The sequence below is a fragment of the Hirundo rustica genome, chromosome 3, assembly GCF_015227805.2.
Source record: "Hirundo rustica isolate bHirRus1 chromosome 3, bHirRus1.pri.v3, whole genome shotgun sequence".
NCBI lineage: Eukaryota > Metazoa > Chordata > Aves > Passeriformes > Hirundinidae > Hirundo > Hirundo rustica.
Window position 1 is genome coordinate 109,917,972 of NC_053452.1, and position 22,222 is coordinate 109,940,193.

Below are 22,222 nucleotides of genomic sequence, written 5' to 3' on the forward strand. Positions count from 1 at the left end.
AAATTCCAATTTTCTTATCTAAACAAATTCTACTTCAGTCGGCAGCAGCTTTACACACAGAATTAAGTGTTTTGGCTCAGTTACTACCTGGTGCTGTCAAGCTGTATCTGCCTCTGCATTTTTCATTGGTGGTGGTCTGCACAATGAGGGTTTGAAAGGCTTTCTGCTTTTAATTTCATAATCTGTTGGGTTTGAGTGTTCTTTCGTCCTTTGGAGTTCATACATACCCAAGATCTTACACAAGATTCATACTGACAAAATACAATATCAAACCATTGCTGTTGTCAAGCATCAGTGGTGGGGGATTGGGACTAGGTGATCTTTAAGGTCCCTTCCAATCCCTAACATTCTCTGATTCTATCATAAAAAAGCCACACACAGCCTTTCTGGGGAAAATTAAGAGTGGAAATGTTGCGGCTTGGGAATGTAAGCTTGAGAATGGCTCATATTTCTGTTTACTGCTTGGCAAGAGGTATCCCTGCTTACTCCCTGGAGAGAGTATTAGACTTCACCAACTGGATAAGGGGGTTTTAATTCCAGAAGTAACCTAACACTCAACCTTCTCCACAAAGGCCAGAAGCCTCTGCCCTGCTGACGTTCATTTTTAATAACATGGGGGTATTTCAGGGAGTGCTGATAATGTGACAGTTATCAAAGGCCAAGTGAAATGACTGGGTAATTACAGGGCATTCACCTGACATCAAGCCCAAGTAAAAATGGAAAGATGATATCTAACTAAAGTGATCATGAATCAAAGGGATAAGAATAAATACAATGATTTTCTAGAAAATTGGCTGTATCACAAAAGCTGATCTCATTCTCTGACAGGATTACACATTTGATTGATAAGGTAATAGATTTTCAACAGCATGTGACAAAATACTTCAGTTTTTGGCATAGTATTCAGACAGCAAATATTAAATGGGCTAAGAAAAGGCAGATTAATTGAAGAATATCTAATCTGCTCAAGTAACTCTCAGTTTGGTACTATAGAGTGTTTCTAATGGGGGAATCCTCTTCTCCTGAAGTTCTTGAAGGAAAATGTTGACATACATCACTAGTCACAGACCTGGGGAAAAGGAGGTTAGCTAAGGGAAAGATAATGAGGCCTGAATGGTGCTGGCTGGGACACATAAAACTTTTCATAAAGCTAAGCAGGACCTCAGAGAGGTGGGAATGGGGAACGCTGACATTGGAGATGGAGAACTGCGTCATGAAAAGCTGCAAGTCTGAGAAGAGTCAAACAACAAGAGTTTCCCAGATCAATTTCATAGTGTAAAAGGCCTAAATTGATCTTCAGATGTGCAAAAAGGGGGAGAGGGAACAGGAATCAGTGATTTTTGCCTCTATAAATGGCACTGGTGGGACCTATGCTGGAATATCATATCAATTTCCTCTGTGAACAAATGTTTTTTGCTGAAAAATTGACCTACTGCAGAATGAAGCCACAAAATTGACTTAAAGGCTGGAGAAAATGCAGTGAGAGCCATAAAAAGCTTGTTCTTTAGCAAAAAAGAAGATGGAGAGGCTACTTGATCACAGTGCATTAGTGTCTTCATGGGAGGGGGAGACAGGTACGAATAGTCCAAAACACCAAGAGACACAAGAAGCAGAGCCTGGAAGTTGAAGCTGGACTGAAACAAATGAGGAATGAGGCATGTGTTTCTACCCATGAGTTTTAAGTAGTCCATGAAAAGTTCCAAGAGCAGGGCAGATATACTCTGTAGACTAAATGCCTTCCCCAAAAACACTGTTAGGACATTCAGATGTCAGCAGGCCCTCGGCATGCAGGAGATTAAATCACATGTGCCATGGCATCCAATTGAACAAACCAGTGTTTTCTGCTGGCATTATTCCCCATGAATAAACCCAAACTTTTCTAACAAATTGCTGAACATTTAAATCATGTCAGCTCATTTCCATTTCCAAAATTTATTCTCATGCATTGACAAGATTAACAGTGTAAAATGTATGCTCAGTTTGTGCTTTCGTGGCTGTCCTCTGATTCTTGTGAAAAGGAAGCTTTTTATTTTTTAAAAAAGCTTTTTTTCCTGCTGGACTCGCTTTAGATTTTAGAGCAAGACTCTGAAGCAGCCTAACCCCAGTATAAAGGTGAGACATTAATTTTATACCAGTTAAATCTCCAGTGCTTCATGAAAATGTACTCTTACATGCTTTCATTTATGATACTGCAAATGTCTAAAGAAAACTAATTTATTACTAAACTGATGTTAGTAGTCACATACAACATGAGACTATCCATGTTACATTTCCTTTATTGCACTAAACCTTTTGTAATGTCACAGAGAATACAGTGACAAAACGTATGCCAGAATTAAAGTCATTAGAAACCTAAAACATGTTGGCAATTTGTCCTTCCTTATCACCAAAATCAGGTATCACTGTTCTTCCAGGCATCCTCCACACAGAAGGGATTCTACAAGGTGTAACAAGGAAGGTCAGCAGGAGAATGCCAGATCTTTACAACAAAACTGTAGCTGGGGCTTTGGAGATCACAAATAGGTTCTTAGCTAAAACATTACTTCCTTTTCCTTCTACAGCAGAAAGATTCCTTCTTAGAAAACTGACTGAGTCCAAATTTAACATATTTTCCAGAATGAATTAATCCTCTATATTCTGTTTCACTCCCTTTGCTTAATAAATACTTCAAAGGGAGTCCTTTTGAAATTTAAGCCTTTCCTTCCTCCCAATGCAGAGCCCCAAAGTGGACATCATCTACAAACTCCTTTCACATAGACAGAGATGAGCATCTCTGGGTTATGGCACAAATCAGATTTTACACTGATGCAAAAGGGTTTTCTCTTGTCCACAACAAAACCAGGATGACAAAACGGCGTGAGCGCTTCTAAGAGCCACCCAGTCCAAGGGACCTCTACACTTCTCACACGATTTGCCAAAATCCAGATTGCTGGAGGACAGAAGCAAACCCAGCAAACCAGAGGAGTCCAGCACAAACAGAACCAGCCCCGCCTCATCTGCTGGCCAACACATCTGGGGGCTGCATCACTGACACCCCAAATGTGGAGCTTGAACAACCTCTGCCCCCAGGAGGAGCCTTTGAACACCACATCACCTTTTGCACCTCAGTATTGAAAACAGCATTCTTCCACATCAGCATTCCAGAACAGCCAATCTCAATGCAAATGGCCAGGTTCAGACTAAAATTCCACTACAAGTGATGAATCCATTTCAAATCTTAGCTGCTTATCATACTTTTAAAGGGAAAGGATTTTTCCTGATATAAAAGTAAGGCTCAGTACAGCGTAACTCAAATGCAATTCGACAATAAATGGAATTTCATGGTAGTCACAACCGTCTACTGGCAGTGGGTTCAACCAAAATACACTTCCTATGCAAATGATCACACTGGGAAAAAAACAACAACCTACCCACCTAGAAATGGAATGAGGCTGAATTAATTAGTGTTAAAGTTTATAATCCCTCATTTGTACATAATAGTTACATGACCACAAGTGAAGCATAAAAGGAGAAGAAAAAAAAAAAAAAAAAAAGAAGAAGTGTTTGGCTTCATTAATCAGTTCATAAGTTTACTGATTTAGCTTGCAGAATTTATTCACATGCAGTGCTGGCTTAAAACCCCATATATTACAAGTCCAAATCCGACCCAAGATACAGAAGAAAAGGATCTCATTTTTAATTTATTTAAGTAAATTACCTGAAGAGCTTAAGGAGGAAACAGAAAATGTGCAGCACTGCAAATTTGAGGAAATATAGGAAATTGGATTTCAAAACTACATTCAAGGCAGAAATCAACAGCAGAAGGAAGCAGCATTAAGCAGTTAACACGTGACAAATATGAGTGTTGCACAAGCATCTAACTAAAGCTTTAGGAACACCCACCCTAACTATTTCTTAATAAATCATGCTTTTGAAGTACCACTCCAAATTCACTAAGTATCTTTACAAGAATCCTTTTGTCAGTTCCCAAATACTTTGTCTCTTTCGATTGGTCATTTTTACAGACCTGACTCTATTCTCTTTCAACACAGCCATTCCCACTCCTGAAAGACAAAAAGACACAAAAGACCTCACACTCTACTTCCTTTACTCAGTCTGCAAACCCAAGCGTGGTGCTGGTACCTGCAGGGCCATTCAGGACACAACACACCTGGCCCAGGCTGAGCCCAGGCTCTCACCAATCAACTTCATTATTATACAACAGGTATTCAATTTCATAGCTAATTGTGCTTTCAAAGCTGCATATAAAAGTGGAATTGGAGTTGGAAGTTAAGTTACTTCTACCCCCTTCCTCAACTACTCTTTTGCCCAGGAGCCCTGCAGTTTAAGGTATACCGAAAAGAGGGAAATGTGCAGAGGTGTTCCATGTCCTACAACTCAAGAATTCATCTACTAAAAACAAAACAAAACAAAAAATCACCCAAACTTGTAAGAATTAACTCTGCTAAATATAATAAATAGAAAGAGTCTTTCCTTAAAAAAAACCCTCTAGAAACCATTTCTCTAATGGATAAACACTGAAAGCAGAAGTTGGACCAAACTACTCAAAATAACTAATCTTGCAAAAAAGCAAGATCCCAGAATGTCACATCTAAACTGCAAAACCAAGGAGCTCTACTAAGGAAAAGACTGTTATCAGCCAGAAGGCAGCATTTCTTTTAAATATATTTCTGAAGGAGCTAAAGCTGTGTTTTCTTGTCATCTTTATTCAAGTATTTCACAGCAGTTATATTACAAATTACAGTAAAATGTTCAGAATTTCCAGAAGTTCAAAAAAATTAAATAACTTACTTCAAACTAACATAAAATGAAGTCAAAATGCAAAACATCAATTTAAACACAATTCTGAATAAAACTATAGAATCCAAAATATACCATAGCTGATGAAGGAAGTCTACTTAATCCACAAAGTAGACACACGTTAATGAAACCAAACAGGACGCCCCAACGTCTAAATAACCCAATGTACAAGATACAAAAGATGCAAGTACAAGCCCAAATTCAAGCTTATGTTGTGATTACAAAACAAAACAAAAACAAAATAAAAGACTATCAGCTGCAGGACTTGCCATTCAGGAGACTGAAGGTAAAACCAGCACTGACTCACCAACTTAATTTAATTAAAAAAAAAAAAGGGAAGACAAGATAGTACAAAACCCAGTAATCCTATAAATACATTGGCATATGAGGAAATCAAGTAACAATACAGAGGACACAAAACAAAACGATGAAAAATAATCACAGGTGAGATTCAAGCTTGCAAATACAATTAACTCCAGAGACATCACCCAAGAGCAATTCTATCACTCCAAAACAGCCTCCTCCCAGACCCCCAGGGAAACCTCCTCCTCCTCCTGGCTGGCCACATTTCATAGAGTCCAGCATAAGGACTCACACAGGAGTTTATTTGCAATTTTCACAACAAGAAACAAGGAAGAGAGGTCAATTTGTACAAACTCTTGCCAGTGCTATGTGGCAAAAAAAATGAAAAACATACAAAGAGTAAACAAGTTTAGACCACATGGATAGATTAACAATTTTTTTAACTCTATAACCACCAGACATCTGTAAAGGAAAACAAAAACTGAAGTGTAGTTATTTGGGCTAAGAAGGCGAGTATATCATTTTAGGTAAGCTGTCCACTAGAACATCTGATATTAGCTACATTTCTCTAAAATAACATGGCCGCCCCTCAATTAGTAAAGTTGCCCCTTAATGATTTTTCCCAATCAACAACTGACAGTAAAAATTTTCCTTTAGAAACCTGACCTTTTAGAACCTTTTTTAATGCTAGGCATTAGCTTAAACTTGCTTTTTACACTCACTGGTGACTGAAATTCTCAACTGTTTTAGTTTATATAAATTTATTATCTTCTTAAAAATGAATGCAGTTCTATCTTCCACAAGTGCTGCTGTTACTTGAACAAAAACTTCTTTGAGTAAGTGAAACTGGAATAAATATTTTTAAAAAATTCTGCAGCAAGAACCTGAGACTTGCAAAAAACCCTTTTATCAGAAACTTGCTACAAAAAATCTGCTACATTTCATTTAATCAAATCTTAAAGTTTGTAACAATTTCCATCAAAATACAAAATGCTGTTAATGTACCAGACACATAAATATCTCAAACAGGTATGATGCTAATAAATACTAAATGAAACATGGAAAAAAATCCCATAATCAAATCTGAGATCAAAGAATCTCATTTAAAATGTGTTTTCTGCTTGTTTTTGTTGTTTTTAATCGCACTTTCCCACCTAAAAAATACAGTGTTTCTGCATGGGTCGCATTTATGTGTAACTAGATGTACATGAATGCTTAAAACCCTTCTCTGTCATTACCTATGAAGAAAAACAGTGGCATCCAGGGGAGAAAAGATCTAAGATAGACTGCTGTAACCATAATGGACAAAGCACTCTGGATTACTGCAGTAGCCCAAGGCGCATGTTTTCTCTCTCTGCAGCACTACCCTGGGATGAGCCGTAGAGGTGGAGACAAGTCCCTAAGCCTGGGTTTGTACACGGGAGCAGCGTGATTACAGTCCTCCATAAACACTGTTGGTAACTAAAATACAAAAAGCTGAGGTAGCTCAGTATCTCTGCAGCAGTCTGTTTTCTCTATTTAAAAACTAATCACACTGCGTTGCATATTTCTGGACAGACACTTCTGCAGCTACATAGGGACAGTCACAATGAATGGTTCACAATGGGAACACCAGCCAACTGCTCTAGAACACTTTCCACATGGGTGTGAAAATAAACCAGCCCAGGTAATGTTCTAATACCAAGCTTGTGATAAAACATGAAACCTGCCTAGACTGTTCTCTCCAGCTGCCAGAAAGGAAAGGTGTTGAACTACACAATTCAGACCCAGAGAACTCGTAGAAAAGATGGATTCAAAAGGCTCTCCTCCAATCCTCCCCACAGTAACAATGCTTTGCATGGAACGACTTGTGAAACCTAAGAGAAGTTTTATTTTCAGCTGAGGTTGGGCTCCAGGACTTTGACCAACTATAGTGTCTTCTTGCCTGCACTGCACAGTCCAAGCTATATTACAAACACAGACCTTCCCAATGAAACCTGACAGTATTAACCTTGCTTTTTCCTTAGAGAACTCGCACTGGAAAACAAGGACGTGGTGGGAAAAATGCTTCATTTTTAGCAACACAGAAGATTTTTACTGTGTAACTTGTTTCTAAAACAAAATATATACCCATGAAAAAGGAAATTCACCATTTTGGTAAAGTATGTGGCTTTTTCAGTGTGTCTTAGTTTAGTTCTGTAGAGTAAGACAGGCATTATAGAACCATAACACTGGTTGCCATCCAATGAAGAGAATACAATTCATCCTTTTGGAGATCTTCATTTTGCAGACAGCTTTCTAACATTGCCATTTGCTATAATCCAAACAAATCGCTTAGCCTTATCTTTCTCAATTGACTAAAAGGCACATAAAGGCAGTTCTAGAGAGCCTCATCTTCAAATTACTGTACATCCAGTTACTCAAGATTCCTACCACAATGCATCACTGCCTTCTTTAGGACAGATTTTTTTTGTCCATAACCCCAGAGAAGAGAAAAATTGGAAAAAAAAAAATAAAAAAGGTTGCCTGTTTAAAAATATTCAACTTAGATCTGCTCTTTCCAGTCCTCTTGTATGTGTTGGTCTTCACTTTGCCTGAAGTTTCCCCAAAGATAACGCATGTAGAGTGAACAAGAGCAGGAATGAGAACAGTTTCTGTAGCACCAAAAATCTCCAAGCTGTGGCATTGTATTCTTTATTTATATCAGATACAACTATATGAAGTTCCGTTTGGTTCTTGTAGGCTGGTTGGTTTCAGGTACCTGAGACAATAGCACCAAATTCAACAGAAACAAAAAGAGAGAGCACTTAAGACCAAGGCTCTGCACATACTTGGTGCAAATGGAAACTGAATGGCTCAGAGGACTGCTCTCCCATGAGCAGTTTGAGAGGATAAACCCACCCATCTTGACGAGTTCACAGGAATGTTTCAAACACATGAACTGTTCTTTCCATCTCCTGCAAGAGACACAGGCCATTAACTATTCATAAATACAGAGAGACAGTTATAGAGTTACTTTATGTAGTAGTACTTACTGCGATACTTTTTTAATCTGAACAAATAAATACATGAAAACAGATGTTTCTGTTTATTAGCTGCTATCTGCTAGCAAAATACGATAAAAGAGGGAACTCATTAAAGAAGTATTAATGCAGAAAAGCGCTCTGACAGTCCATGAGAAAAGCAAGGTTTATAAGGGTCACTTATATAATTAATGTGCTCAATATATATTAGGAAAGCACTGCAGTGGCACACTGCATGAGTTCAAGTCTTAACTGCACACTTAAGCTGTTGGTGACCCAACTGTAAACCACATGTCTGCACAGTTTGGATAATCAAAGTAAAGACTGGTCTCTACACACTCCTGCTGGACAAATGCCTTTTAAATCTACCTAACATCTTGCACAGACTCTCAACACATTTTTAGGTGAATATGGCAGGGGATTGCATGAAAATGGTTTGAAAAGTATTCTTCAGGAACTCTACAGAACCCCCCACTATGGCTTTTCCAGGTTTTGTTGTAAATTATTCATGGAGAAAAATATTAAGTGCTCAGTGATCCAACTGGAAAGTAGCTATTGTTGTCTTTTTCTCAGCAGGGCTGGTTATCAGCTGAATCAGCAGGCTGATCCAAACCCCTCTGCAGTTAGAACAATGATGATAGAGGGCAGAGCACACCCAGAGCTGGCATCAGCCTGTGCCAATGGTGAAATCACCAATTCACTGTTGATGTAGAGGAGGCCTTGGAGGGCAAACACTTCAGTGACAAAGGATGACGGCAAGGCAGACACCCGGCTTCCACCATGCTGCAGTGACCTTCCCAAGGCTGTACTTACTGATCAAGAGTGTCCACACTTCTAAGGCCTTGTATGAAAGTCAGAATCTGCAAACTGCAGGGAGCAGAGGGGGGTAATTGGTTTTGGCCTAGTTACACCAACACAATTCAGGGCAACTGCAGCAACACCGGGTCAGGCTGCCTTTGAAATCACCACTTTACATCCACTGTTAGCCATGCCACAAACATGGAAACTGCTTCTACTCCATTTTACTCTGCTGGCATGTGCTTTTCATGCTGCTGTATTCTCTCCTCTTTTTCCTCCCTTCTTTTAGGTTAAATTCTTAAACCTCTTCTGCAGAAAACATTCTTAGAAACAACCACCAGTTTCTAAGTTACTACACTAAGCTTTTTTCTTTTTATAGATACCTTCTTCAAAGTCTAGTAAAGGTTTTGCCTGCTAGTAGAACAATAAATTCATAGATTAACAGTTTCTGGAAAGCCTATCTCACAATATTCAGATAAAGAATAAAAGAAGCTGTACAACATCACCTCTATAAGTTGTGATTTGTCATAGTCTCTACGATGTCTGTAGATGCATTGACTGAGGAGTGAATATAATCTCTCCAGTTGGTCAACAGTCAGGTTGTCACTTTTCTTAACCACCAAATCAAGCAGTTTCTGTTGGAACAACAAAAGGTGAAGTTAAGAGGGTTTCTAGAATAACTTTTAAATTATTTTTAAGGACAAATCCGAAATGCAATGTCTTTCTTAAACCCTCCTTTGAAAGGATACATACTAATGAAATGAACCACACCTGGCTATCAGCAAGGCCACTGCTTCAATATTTATACAAAAAGGACTTGATCTCTCTTTTCACTTCTCCACTTATACCCGCATTTTTATTCTTGTCTTATCATTCTTTTACTCAGTACAGCTGGGGCAATGTTTGTTCTTTTGGAATGCTACTTCATCCTATTTCATCTTGGTCAGTCATTGTAACAAAGCAAACCCTAAGAACTGCTTTGATGGCTAAAGCAGACGCTTTTAATAACTTATACTGGCAAGGAAAAAAAGTACCACCACATGAAAACATTTGGACTTCCACAAATATTGATAAACGGAACAAAAAAGAGAAGGGGGTAGAAGGAGAACATACCACCATGTAAAATTTCTCATAACAAAGGTAAAAGTATTTTACATAGTAGCAAAGAGTGACATTTAAGATTTTTTTCCTCCTGTCATAACAATTCTATGGTTTCTAAAGAGATTACCATCTGTACTGGTATAATGGGATCTAAATTTCATAGGTCACAGTAGGTCAAGCTACTTTTTACAACAGAAGATAGCAAATTTTGTTGTAACTTTGCTTTAAAAAAAGGAAAGAAAATTAACTAGCAGTCCATAATGCCAAAACATCAACACAAATTCCCATTTGCTTTCCAATCCACTAAGTTTTCTCCACCAAGTACACCTACACAGGAAAAGATGATGTTAACTCCCAATTACCAGGCGCCCAGCAGTTTCCTGGTATCTGGCGTAGCCAATTAACACATATGAGAACCCGCAAAAATGGCAATTAGAAGAGTGGACTGCTGTGTCATTACTGAATTATAAGGGTAGTAATGATGGGACAGTAAGGATTCTGTAGTTTTATTAACTTTTCATCCCAAAAACACTGATCGACAAATCATTTCCAAAAGTCACTACCATGATAATACTTGTTTGCAGTCAAAACTAAAGGAAGTGTTGCTTCAGAACATACAAAGGAAGCTTTATTTCATGGAGTCTGTTAATGGTTTGATTTATTTTTTCACTTCTTTTACCTTTAGTCTGTCATGGTCAACAACCACAGAGGGTAAGGGATCTGAAGGTTCCTCTGGAACATGCTCCAAACTTGTGGGCTTTGACTGCTCCACAGCGACTTTTCGTGTTTTCTTGCTTTTGAAAAACGCTGTAATTTGAAAAACAATTATCAGCACTGTCGGTCCTACAAAATGCAGCCTATTTCTTCACTTCCATTTGATTTTGCTTGTTTAGTTAGTTAGTTTAGTTGGGTTGTTTTGAATCAAGCAAGATTGTAGCAGTGCACATTATTCATCAGCTTTGCCGAATTCTGAATGTTTACAGGTGCACAAACCCACAGTTCAGAAGACACACACAAAACTGGCAATCTTTAAAACCCAACTCTGAAGTGCCAACTTTGAATGAAAACTGAATTCCACTAAGTTTTCTCACCACATCTTCCTATTCAACAACAACAAATTAAACAGCTTCAAAGACAAGTTCACACACTAAGGAAATGCTGAAATTCTTTCTGCTCAAGGGAAACAAATCTTCTTTTTTCTCTTTAAACATCCCATGTCTTCATCACTACAGTATTCCAACATCTGCTCTACTCCAAACCTCATGCTTTTGTTACACATTTCTGGTTTTTTCCGCTTTTGAATTCAAGCTATTCACCAATCCTGTTGCAAAGAACAAATTATTTTCTTATCTCCTTATACTTTCCCTACATTAATTCACTATTTTTCTCCTCAACTATTTAAAATGCCTTTTCTTCTGAGGACCCCTGCTATTATAACCATCCTAAAGCATACAAAATTCACCTACCAAATTCAGAAATGTAAAAGCTCTTGACACATCATGCTCTTCTTGTGATACTCCTAGGACCTTTCTTGTATTACCCTCCTTACCCTTAGAGAAAATATGTATGTACAAACACAGCCAACATGTACACAGTAATCTTCTCATAATTCAGATCTCTCATTAAAGCTCATTTACTTTGTAAATCTCAGCGCCAACTTTTGAAGTAAAGATTTCATTCTTTTAGATAATGCTGAAAGCTCATTAAAAAGGCAATCATGCATAAGGCTTCTATTTCTGTTCCCTGAGGAAACTATCTCTCTCGTCTTCAAAGGACACGGCCTCTTCTTTTATACACCACCAGGATTCTCCTTCTCCTTCTCTTATCTTTTTCCTGCACTGTTACTGCGTTCACTATGACTCCAAAGCCAGATACCTTCTCGAACAGATAAACAACAATCTGGCTTTTGCTATGAGTTAAACTGCTTCAACTTTTGCTACAACCGAGTTTTTAAAGGAATACATTCTTTATTTCTATTCTTTTTTATCCAATGTCAATGGTACTATTATCATATTCTGTAACAAAACAAGTGAATATCTATCATGTAGATCAAAATATAAATCAGACAGAATATACAGACCAAAAGATGTATTATATTTATTGCTACGTATAATGTTTTAAAATATTTAATTATTGTTTTAATGTTATCTCAGTAGTTCCCACAAAGCTGACAAATATGAACAGAGTACTGTTAATATGGAAATACACTTTGTTGCCTAAGATAAAAATACAGCAAATCAAGATTGCACTTCTGATTTTTCTATGTGGAATTAAATGCTGTAAGCATACTAAGAGTTTCAAATAAATAGTCAGCAATTAATAAAATATTGCTACATAATAATTGCAACATAGGATATTACACTGAAAAACACACACATTAACTTGGACACTGAGATAATGACAGAAATACGGAAAACAAGCTGTACCTTCTTTATCTGCTTCAGCATCTTTAGTTTCAATGTCTGTGCTCTGTAGTGTTTTCTCATTATTGCTGCAATGTGGTAACTCGGCTTCCACCAGATCTGTTCCTTGACTTTCACTGGAAGCTTCCATTTTCTCCTTTGACTGATCTTCAGATAAAGATTTTTGCTTGTTACTTGACCCATCCCTGTTGTCACTGGGTGAAACAGCATCAAGTGATTCTACTTTACCATTATGACAGGCTGGAACAGGTACAGCTTCGGAGCTGTGTACAGACGTCTCTCCATTCACACAGTCTCCCTTCAATGTAGAATCCTTCCTTAATTCCTTTTCAGCACCCAAGATAACACTGTCAGTTATTAACAGGGATTCATTTGAGCTCTCCTCTTCTGTGGATGCAAAATTGTTTTCCTTTCCGGATGTCCCATTGTTAAGCCTCTGCTCTGCATCTATATCCATAATATCACAAGAGGATTCATCATTTGTCATAGAGAGGTCTCCCGTTTCCTCTCCGTTCTCCTCAATGCAGTCAGTGCTGATCTCTAGCTCTCCATTTTCCAGCAATTTACTGTCCTCACCATGATTTTCATCATCAGCAAACTTCGCATCATCTTCATCTTTCTTTAAATTATTGACTTTCCTCTTCTTAATAATGCCTTTGCCCCACTGAGAGCGCCGCCTGGATTTTCTCCTTATTCGAACTGAAAGCAAACACACAAACACTTTTAGATGCACAGATACCCCTCAGTAAGAGACCAGGATATAAGAATATGGTGCTGCGTGAGGCAATCAAGTAAAAATAATGTGTCTGTTGATTTGAATGTGAGCAAATTAGAGGAAACAAGGAATTTTAACCATATAAGGAATGGACACAGTCACCCACTCAATTCCTACACTAATGAAACAAGAAATTCCTACTTAAAACAGCTAAGCAGCAGTGAGTAATTTGGGTAACTCATTTGGGTAATGAAGACTCTAAAGATAGTTATTCTCATTTTCCCTTTTTAGCTCCTCGGTGATTTGAAATGATTATACAATAAAACAAATGAAAGTGTAATCCATGGATTCATAGAATAATTCAGGTTGGAAGGGATATGAGGAAGCCTCTAATCCAACCTATGACTCCAACCAGAGGCAGCTGCAAGGGCCATACTGTGCTACTCAACTTGAAGCCACGTGCCTATGTGATCCTTTTTTCATTATTTCTCCGTGAAATGTTACTTTTTTCTATTTCTTGGTTGTATTTTCTGTGCCTTTGAAAAATTACATAAGAAACTATTTTTCAGAAAGGCCATTTTATTTTTTATCCTATCTCCAGTGAGATACAACTAAGGTACCGACCTAAAGGCTTTGGAACACATTTGTAATTCGATGAGCACATGCAGAAGGAAGACTATCCAAACCTAATCCTATTGTCAACATCCTTTTCAAAAGCACTAACTAGACTCAACTCAGAAGACCAAGGAAGACACTGGGAAAAAGTGAAGCTTCTACATTAAAATCCAAGCAATGATAAAGACTGTTCTATTTTTGCAAAATTGCTTAAGTTGTGGCCAACTACTATAAATGAAAATTAAAGCCAGTAGTAACCAGAGACTGACAAATTTCGTTCCATTTCAAAGTGAACTCTTATGCTGAGCACCTCCATAATGTTCTTTATATTTTTAAGTTGCTTTGATTTATGGGGTATTAAGTCCTACGCTGTGTCTGCCAACCACACACTGAGTTACAAAGATCTTGCTTTGAAGATACAAGCACTATGCAGGTACAAGTGCTGAGAATTAATTCACAGCCACTCAGAAGCACAGTTGTACTTCAGAACCTCTCCCCATGAGTGCTGTATGTAAGCAGGTACTTTAACAACTACATTAGGAGTAAATCTTAACCTTTTAGCTTTAAAGCTATCTAAAGATATAATCACACTGCAATAAAAACAGTCTCACTTGGAATGTGTATTTATTGTTACAAATAATCTTTATGGAGAACTGCAAGATTTGAGGCGGGAAAAAAAATCCCCTTTCTCCAGCTATATTCAAGATCTGATAGTGACTTCTACAGTGAGTGTCACTCTTCTACTGATGATGAACTACAACCTACTCACATCACTTTTCAGTTCATGTATTTTTTCCCTAGATTGTGCAAGAGATTTCCATGAATCACTGAAGCAGCAAATCTGAAACTGAACAGGGAAATGTAAACTTACAACAAAAATAAAAATAATTCTCTATTAGGCAATGGGTTAAGCCTCAGTGTAACTCCAAAGATGGGTAAATAAAACACAGACGGAGAGTCGAAGTCTTTTAAAGAAAATCTCGTACATCCTAAATGTATAAATAAGTAAGTTAAAATTTTTAAAGATACACTGATTTTTGGCTGTTCAGGTGGACTTTCCTGTAATTCAGATAGATATATCAGGTACATTGTGAAATATATTTGACAACTTTTACATCAGTGAATTGTACTTCAAATATTTACTGGTACATCCCTTCTGTCCACACTGCGAGTTCCACCTGGGATGAGAATCCATAATTTCCCTAAACACAAAAGTATATTTCTAAAATTCTTAGGTGTGAGAGAAATCACTTTAGAGTAAAATGGAATTAATCTTTGTATTACCCATCTCACTATATTTCAAGTCTTTCCCAAGTGAGAGTCAGCAAGTCCATCTCACTCAGTGTCTCATGCAGTACTTTTGAACAAATATTATGCATGTTTTTACTGCTGTTTTTAATTAGGACAAAGCAACAACAAAAAGTGAGGCAGCTATGTCTTCTGGGATAAGAGGAAATTCTAGTTCCAGATCCTTAGCAACCAAGATATTGTTGCATAGATTTTTCTTTTACATAGGGTCAAGCCTCTAAATGAGTGAAACGCTGGGCAAGGAATACAACATTTAAAAACAAAACCCATCACCAGTGTTTCTGTCCTCCTTAATTCCCCCAGCTAAGTTAAGGGAGTGGTACAAGTAGGAGAAGTGTTTAATGGACCAGAGAACCATGTGACAAACTGTAGACACTGTCACCAGATTTCATCACCTATATTGGTCCCCTTTATATTTACTGGAAATAAAAAAGCACTACTGCAAGTGTTTCATGGATCTGAGAAGCTGCTGTGTGAGGCAGGAAACTGAATCCTACAAGACAGTTGATTATGACTTTAAAAGGATGAAGGAGCTACCACAGGGTAAAACTGATGCAAAAGGCCAGCAGGCAGGAACTAATGGGTTAACAGATTGCTGTTAACTTAAAAAAATAAACTTAACCTGGAATCCTATCTTCACTACTTCAATGCTTGTATTTTAGAAGACTGTAAAGTATCAAGAGCAGAATGCCAAGCTTTTTATTTTCTAGTCAGTATGATTCATGACACACTATCAGCTTCCTGTAGGTAACAGAATGGGACAGCTATTTACGGAAGAAAAACTTTGAGTGAACTTTGTTTAAAAATGAACATAGAACATAAAATTGCAACTTAATACCTTAACACCTTTTCAATTACTCCTTTTAAAACTACTCGTCAGAAATCTCCCCATTGATACCCAGTCTTTTGGCAGTATTTGTGCCAGAGGCAGTGGAAATACTATTGTCAGAAGAAACCCGCTTTATAGAATTGAGTTTCTCTAACTCAAACTATTATAATAGTAATTATTCACATATGAATACATTCACTTGCCTTCTACATTGGCCACTCTATAATCTTCATATAACCTCTACAGATTTGCCAAGAGATTTCAGTTCTAGCTTCTGTCTAGTTTGCGTTTTTGTAAATCACTAATAAGCATTTTTAATAACAATAAATATCTGTCTGACCACAAGTCACACCTAACATTTCATTCAGGTTCACATGAAGTTGGTATCAAAACTAAACTTCCCCTGCTCTTTTTTCCTGAGATGCACAATCTATGCAGACAGTATTTTTTAAAAAGTGCTACATAATACAATGCAATTAATCACTGAATACAAATTTACATCTTGTTAAGCAGTAGGTGAAGTTCCTCAATTCTTCCATTCCTATGTTAAGACAATTTCAGTCATCTGAAAAACCCATAAACAAAACAGACAGCATTTCCCCTAGGTATGATTAAAAAGAAATTTTGTACTGTCCTTACTTCAGAAGAACTAGCCCGCTAGATGAAGTTAAGTAAAATGAAAACTGTAGCAGACTTTCAGAAATTCTGAATTCTTGCCCAGTGACAGGTGCTGCTTGGAGATTCTCCAGTCAGATACATTAAGTAGTGACAACATCATCTGGTGACATAAGTAACCAACCCTGTCCAGAGCAGAGGACTGTTCTCACCTATTAAAGAACAGTGATAGCAAAAAAAAAAAACCTTAAAACATCCTAAACAATATGAACCAAAAAATTCAATTCCTTCCCATTTTCCCAAAGCATTTCTGCAACACCTAGAAGTGACCTTTCTGTTTACTATGATCTCAGGAAAAGAGAATGGGTGAATGGTACCAAAGCTTTGGATCTGAGGTACGCAATGACTGTTGCTGTCCCCCAAATCCAGCAGTACAGTGACAGAACTGTAGACTACAGAGAAATAAAATTAACAGTGGAAAAGAAAGCAGACATAATTAGATGATTCAAAGACTGTCAACTATTAACAATCAGGTCTGCTTCCCTTAATGTGGAAGAACCCTAATAAGATGCAGCAGAGATCTTTTTCTTGAAATTTCTGTAGTTTGACTACTACAGTACCATGAGTGCAGCACAGTATTTGAGGCTAACAAGTTCACTTTATGCAGCAGAAAAGACCTTTCCATGCTTCTACACTGCTTAAAACCCATCAGAGAATGTGAATCCTCTGTCAGTAAATGATAAAACTGAAATCCACCAAACAGTAAATTCTCTGTTGTTACTGTATTTCATAAAGAATTCCTGAGGATTAAAACCCAAAGATTCTCACGGCAAGCAAGATCACCATGGATCTAGATTTTTCAGTCTGCAGTATCAAGAACTACTTAAAGCAATTCACATGTTTTAAGATTTTCTTCCATGATCAAAACCCTCAACATCTTTCTGATGTCTTGTGTGTAAAGTAACTCAAAGCCTTGAGAAATCACTTATAACCAGCAACTTATACTCTCTTACACAGCATCCAGGAAGCTATGTACCTGCCACAGTAATTTAGCTGCTTCCAGTAGCTGCTCATTCCTTACCAAGAGCTCTAAATAGTACACTTGAAAGTCTCTGGAGTTTCTACTCACAAAGTCCTAAACTGCAGTCAGAGATAAGCAGCAAGAAAGAACAGATCACAGCTCCACAATGGCTTAAAAAGCAAAGTGAGGTGCCAGCTTCCACTAACAAAGCCATTTCTCCCTCCAAAGCCAGCTATAGCATTTCCACTGCCTCATTTGTGCCGGCACTACTGTTCCTGCAGTAAAACAGATAAGGGAACTAAATCCATCTGAAACATGAGGTTGTTGGGGTTTTTTCTGGGTTAGTTTTCAACATCTTTGGTTGAGCTTTCCAAGTCACGAATGACAGTGCTGCACAGGGAACAAGGTGGGAATATGCAACCAGTGACAAGACAAGACAGCCTTTTTAGTAGTGACCTGCAGTTTGACCAGCTTAAAGTGACTGTGGAACTAATCCCTAAAAGATGTCATTTTCTTCACCTAGACAAAGGGCACTCAAGGCACAGAACTGACAAACATAAAAAAGAACTGGATGCAACAACTTCACATATTTATGATCTTTATCACCTTGTATAACAGTTTATGTTTTGTAAAGAAATACTTGAAGAACCTGGGCACTTCTACTCCACAAGAAGGAGTCAAGTTTCATCAAGAGGAGTTGAAGTAGGTACTAAACCAATCCTGGCTGCAGCATTCCCAGTATTTTCTTCCCCACTCAACTGCTTTCCCCTACTATCCCCAATAATGCCCTCCACTCAAGCTCTTCCCAGTATTTCTCATGGAACTATCCCAGTGTCTCCTGTTCCTCCCAACCCCAGCTGAACAGGACACACTCCCTCTGAGGCGTGCATGCCATGCCTGGTCAATACCATGTTTTACCTGCTCAAATACCATTTTCAATCTATCTTCTTTTCCTGCAGAAGACACGTGCGTTTGTCCAGCTACCAATTTTCACAAAACCTGCAGGAATCTAATCTTTCAGTTCTCAACTCCTGTCAAATCTGTCTGAACTCTGCTAAATGATTCAGAGGTTATTTGGGGAGCAGAGATGGACAGAGAGCACAGGTGAGCACACATTACAATCTTGGGAAACCAAGACAAAAGTACAATTTACATGAAACTAGAGTAATTATGTTAGTAAAATACATGGCAAGACAGTCACGCTGGAAAATTAAAGAGGCAAATGAAGTTAATAGAGACAATCAGATTAATGTCATCTGTGGAAATAATTTTTAGACCTTCCACCTCTGTAGACCTGCTTACTTCCCCTCTGCTGATTAGCTCTGTACAATAGCAAGTATTACAGCTATACACATTACAGCTATATACACAACTGTTCAGTTGGCTCCTAAGGACTACTGAATGACACCTTCCTGCTACAAGAGAGCCATGAACAAACACAAGAAAGAATCATGGCTACTGGGTGGCTTCTCTGTCAAGGAGGCAAATCTGAAGTTAATAAATGGGTAATAATCCCAAGAAAATCCACTACTTCTGCAGGCAGAAACATTAAGTCTTAAAATAATTTAAAGCAAACATTGCCACAGTTTCAAAAGAGAGGAAGGAAGGGATCTATCTGGTCTGAAAACTGTTTTTATTACATCACTTGTGCATACCACTTAGAGGGAAAAAACACCCCAAACTAGTTCAGAAGGTCTTTTTACCATGTTTATAAGAAAGGTGATGATAATGCTTTCAAGGAAATCTTATGAGAGGCTGAGCCACCTTGCATTACTGAGTTATAAAGAAGAGAACAAGAGAACATAAAAAAGTCACTGATCGGGTAAATTGTAGAACTCACTTAGCCCTCTGTCAGAGAAAAAAGACACTTGATTAACTCAATAGGCAGGTATTTAATAGTGATGAAAGAAAATTTCTTTGTCACTAGGTATCACAGTTCAAAAGTTTGATGGGATCCCAAAAAAGAACAGGCAGTCAAGATTTATTAGAACTCCCACAAATTCCCTAAATTGCTCTTTAAATTAGAAGAATTTAAAAGCCTATGGGGTTTAAAAGAACTGTTAACCAATCTGGAGTCATCAGCTACGTTGGTATTTCCTTCACAATGAGGCATGAAAAAAAAAATTCTCAAATGTTTGCAACTTGCTTTTAAAGCATCTGGATGAAGGCAGTGTCATGCACAAGAGACCAAACCACTCCCATCCAGAATGCCAACTCCTACACTACCCAGAACAAAATGACAAACAGACAAAAAGACACAGTTGTCTCAGCTCTGAGTAAAGATATCCTCACATACCAGAAAATCTTTTTTAATGACACTTATCAAGTAACAGTACTTGCCTCTATCTCAACTGAGAATTAATCCAAGTCAAATCTGGAAAGCAGGAGGAAAAAACTAAACAGTAGCAAATACAGGATGAGAGACAAAACAGCAGCTACTAGGATTTTCATGTTAGCATCTGAATGATTGTTAATTTACCTACATCCAATTTTTGAATCCAAACGCAGAACCAGACCAAAAGGAGAAAATAGTTCAAATTATCAAAACCATATGGCATCTGGTCAGCCACGTCCTTTGATAAGGTGTTGCTACAGTCCCAGAAGCCTAAAGTACAGCAATCACTAGCACCACTTTAACAGAAAGGTCAAAGAAGTGACACTAAACAGATGAAAATCGGACAAAGACTGGGAATAAAACCATTTCTGAGAAAGACTGTAAATTTAAGATCATTTTTTTCTAAAAATCTTTTTTAAAAAGTACCCCAGACAAAACAAAAGCCCTTCCATTATAAAGCAGAAACAAAGTGTTCCATAGGACAGGAAAGATCACCATTTGTGGGTAAAAAAGAGCAAACCAAAAACCAACCACACAAAAAGGCAAAGAAAATATTATTTATTTAAAACAATCTTTTCTGCCATGGTTTTTTAGATCCTTGCTTGGTATCCCTACAGTTCTTTCTAGAGAAACCACTAATCACTTAAATTACTAGGAAAAGTTAGCAGTGTGTTTACTTCATATTTCATAAAATGACTTGTATATAAAACTTATATTTTTAATAGTTTGCATAACACAAAGGATTTAAATTTCCTTTATTTGCTCCAAATGTCATTCTCACAGCTATGCTATTTATCACATGGCATAAAAAAAAAAATCTTCTCTATGAAGAAGACATAAAATCTGCAGTCTATCACTACAATATATTATCATTAAATGCTGCAAATAACTGATAAGAATGCAAAGCCAAATCTTCCCCACAGAGTTTATTTATATGTAACGCTAAAGGAAGCAAGTGCAAGACAGTAAAATAGTATGTACCATGCCCCATCTACTGGCAAAACGGAGCAGTAGGATACAGTTTTATTATACAGGATCCCAATGACTAAAGAGATGCTAACGCTTTCTGAGCTAACATGTATCTCAACCACTTAATTAAGCAACACACCAAACTGCACACTGCTGGTAGTTTCAGCTCCACACAAAGGCAAAATAAGACTCTTCTCAGTAGTGCCGAGGCAATGGGCGCAGACTGAAATAGAAGACACTCAAAACTAAGAAAAAGAATTTATTGTTTGTATCCAAGCACTACAAGAGGCTCCGCAGGCATGACACAGAGCCCCCAATCTTGGGGACGTCCAAAACACAATGGGACAAAGCCTTGAGCAACCAGCTCTGGGGGGAGCTAGACTACAACATCTCCAGAGGTTCCCTCCAACCACTGTAATTTTGTGATTCTACAATCATAAAACTATTTCTATCAGACTTCTGACATCTGTCCCATTCCAAGTTCCCACCAGAATACTTGCACTTTTCTCAAAATACACAGTAGATAATGGCAGTACTTTAAATTCTGGCAGAACTTCTCCAAATAGATTTTCAGCAACTTCTAGCAATTCAGTACTTTCAAAACTCATCTACACTGTGAGACACAATTCACAGAGCTGTACCTTCAGCAAGGGAAATGGGAGTGGCAGATGAAATGTAACTCAGGAATGAGTATCACCATGCCTTCAAACAGGAAAATTACTTATGCACCACATTTCCAACAGCCCATCTGGTCTAATCAAACTAACAAAGTATCTAAAATAGATCAGAAAAATTAAATTAATCACAAAATAATAGGCAATTTAAAAACTAAATCAAGTTTTACACAACACATAAAACCTCAGAAAACAAACCAACACATAATAATCCAACTCTCACTCTCTATTCTACCAGCCCTGCGCAGAATTCTGAATTTGGCAAGGCTGCTGCACTGTCTGCAGTCCTCTCTGTTTTTAGAGAAGATACTTGACAATAATTTCTTTTAGAATTCTCAGGTTTGTCATCTGAATTAACCTTTAGGCAGCTCTTTTCTAAAATATTGTAAAACAAAGCTTCTAAAAAATAGTAATAATTGATACGAAAAGTAATGTTATGATTGATGTTTTTTTCCTTAGATCCCTCTAAGGGAAAATATTAATTCAAGTTCAAACAGCAGAAAACATGCAATTATTTTCAGAATTATTGAAAAGTATGGTTTTATCCTGTTTAATTAAAATACTTTAATATATTTTCTTATTACTCTGATTGTGCAATACATTGTAGCCTTAAAAAAATATTACTTCGTGACCAGAAAAAAATTCCGCTCTCCCTCTTAAAATAATCCCTCTTCAGAAATCCCTTCTCCAAACCTACTTCTTCCATTTAAACAA

The 22,222-nt window shown here is 37.5% G+C and overlaps 1 protein-coding gene across 6 annotated transcripts in view; it reads right to left on the reverse strand.

The window, feature by feature from the left end:
* Positions 1-4,506: 4,506 nt before the first annotated feature.
* The window catches only part of ATAD2B (ATPase family AAA domain containing 2B), a 74,460-nt gene continuing 56,744 nt past the window's right edge, over positions 4,507-22,222 (reverse strand). For 3 of the 6 annotated variants that reach the window (XM_040058627.2, XM_040058630.2, XM_058419795.1), the window contains exons 25-27: positions 12,431-13,126; positions 10,684-10,811; positions 8,060-9,538 (exon numbers count right to left, since the gene is read on the reverse strand). In XM_040058627.2, coding sequence (XP_039914561.1) covers positions 9,335-9,538; positions 10,684-10,811; positions 12,431-13,126 — 1,028 coding nt within the window. In that variant the 3' untranslated portion in view covers positions 8,060-9,334. Of the gene's footprint in view, positions 8,040-8,059; positions 9,539-10,683; positions 10,812-12,430; positions 13,127-22,222 lie in introns of those variants that run through there. The other 3 variants (XM_040058633.2, XM_040058631.2, XM_040058632.2) reach the window with 2 other exon arrangements.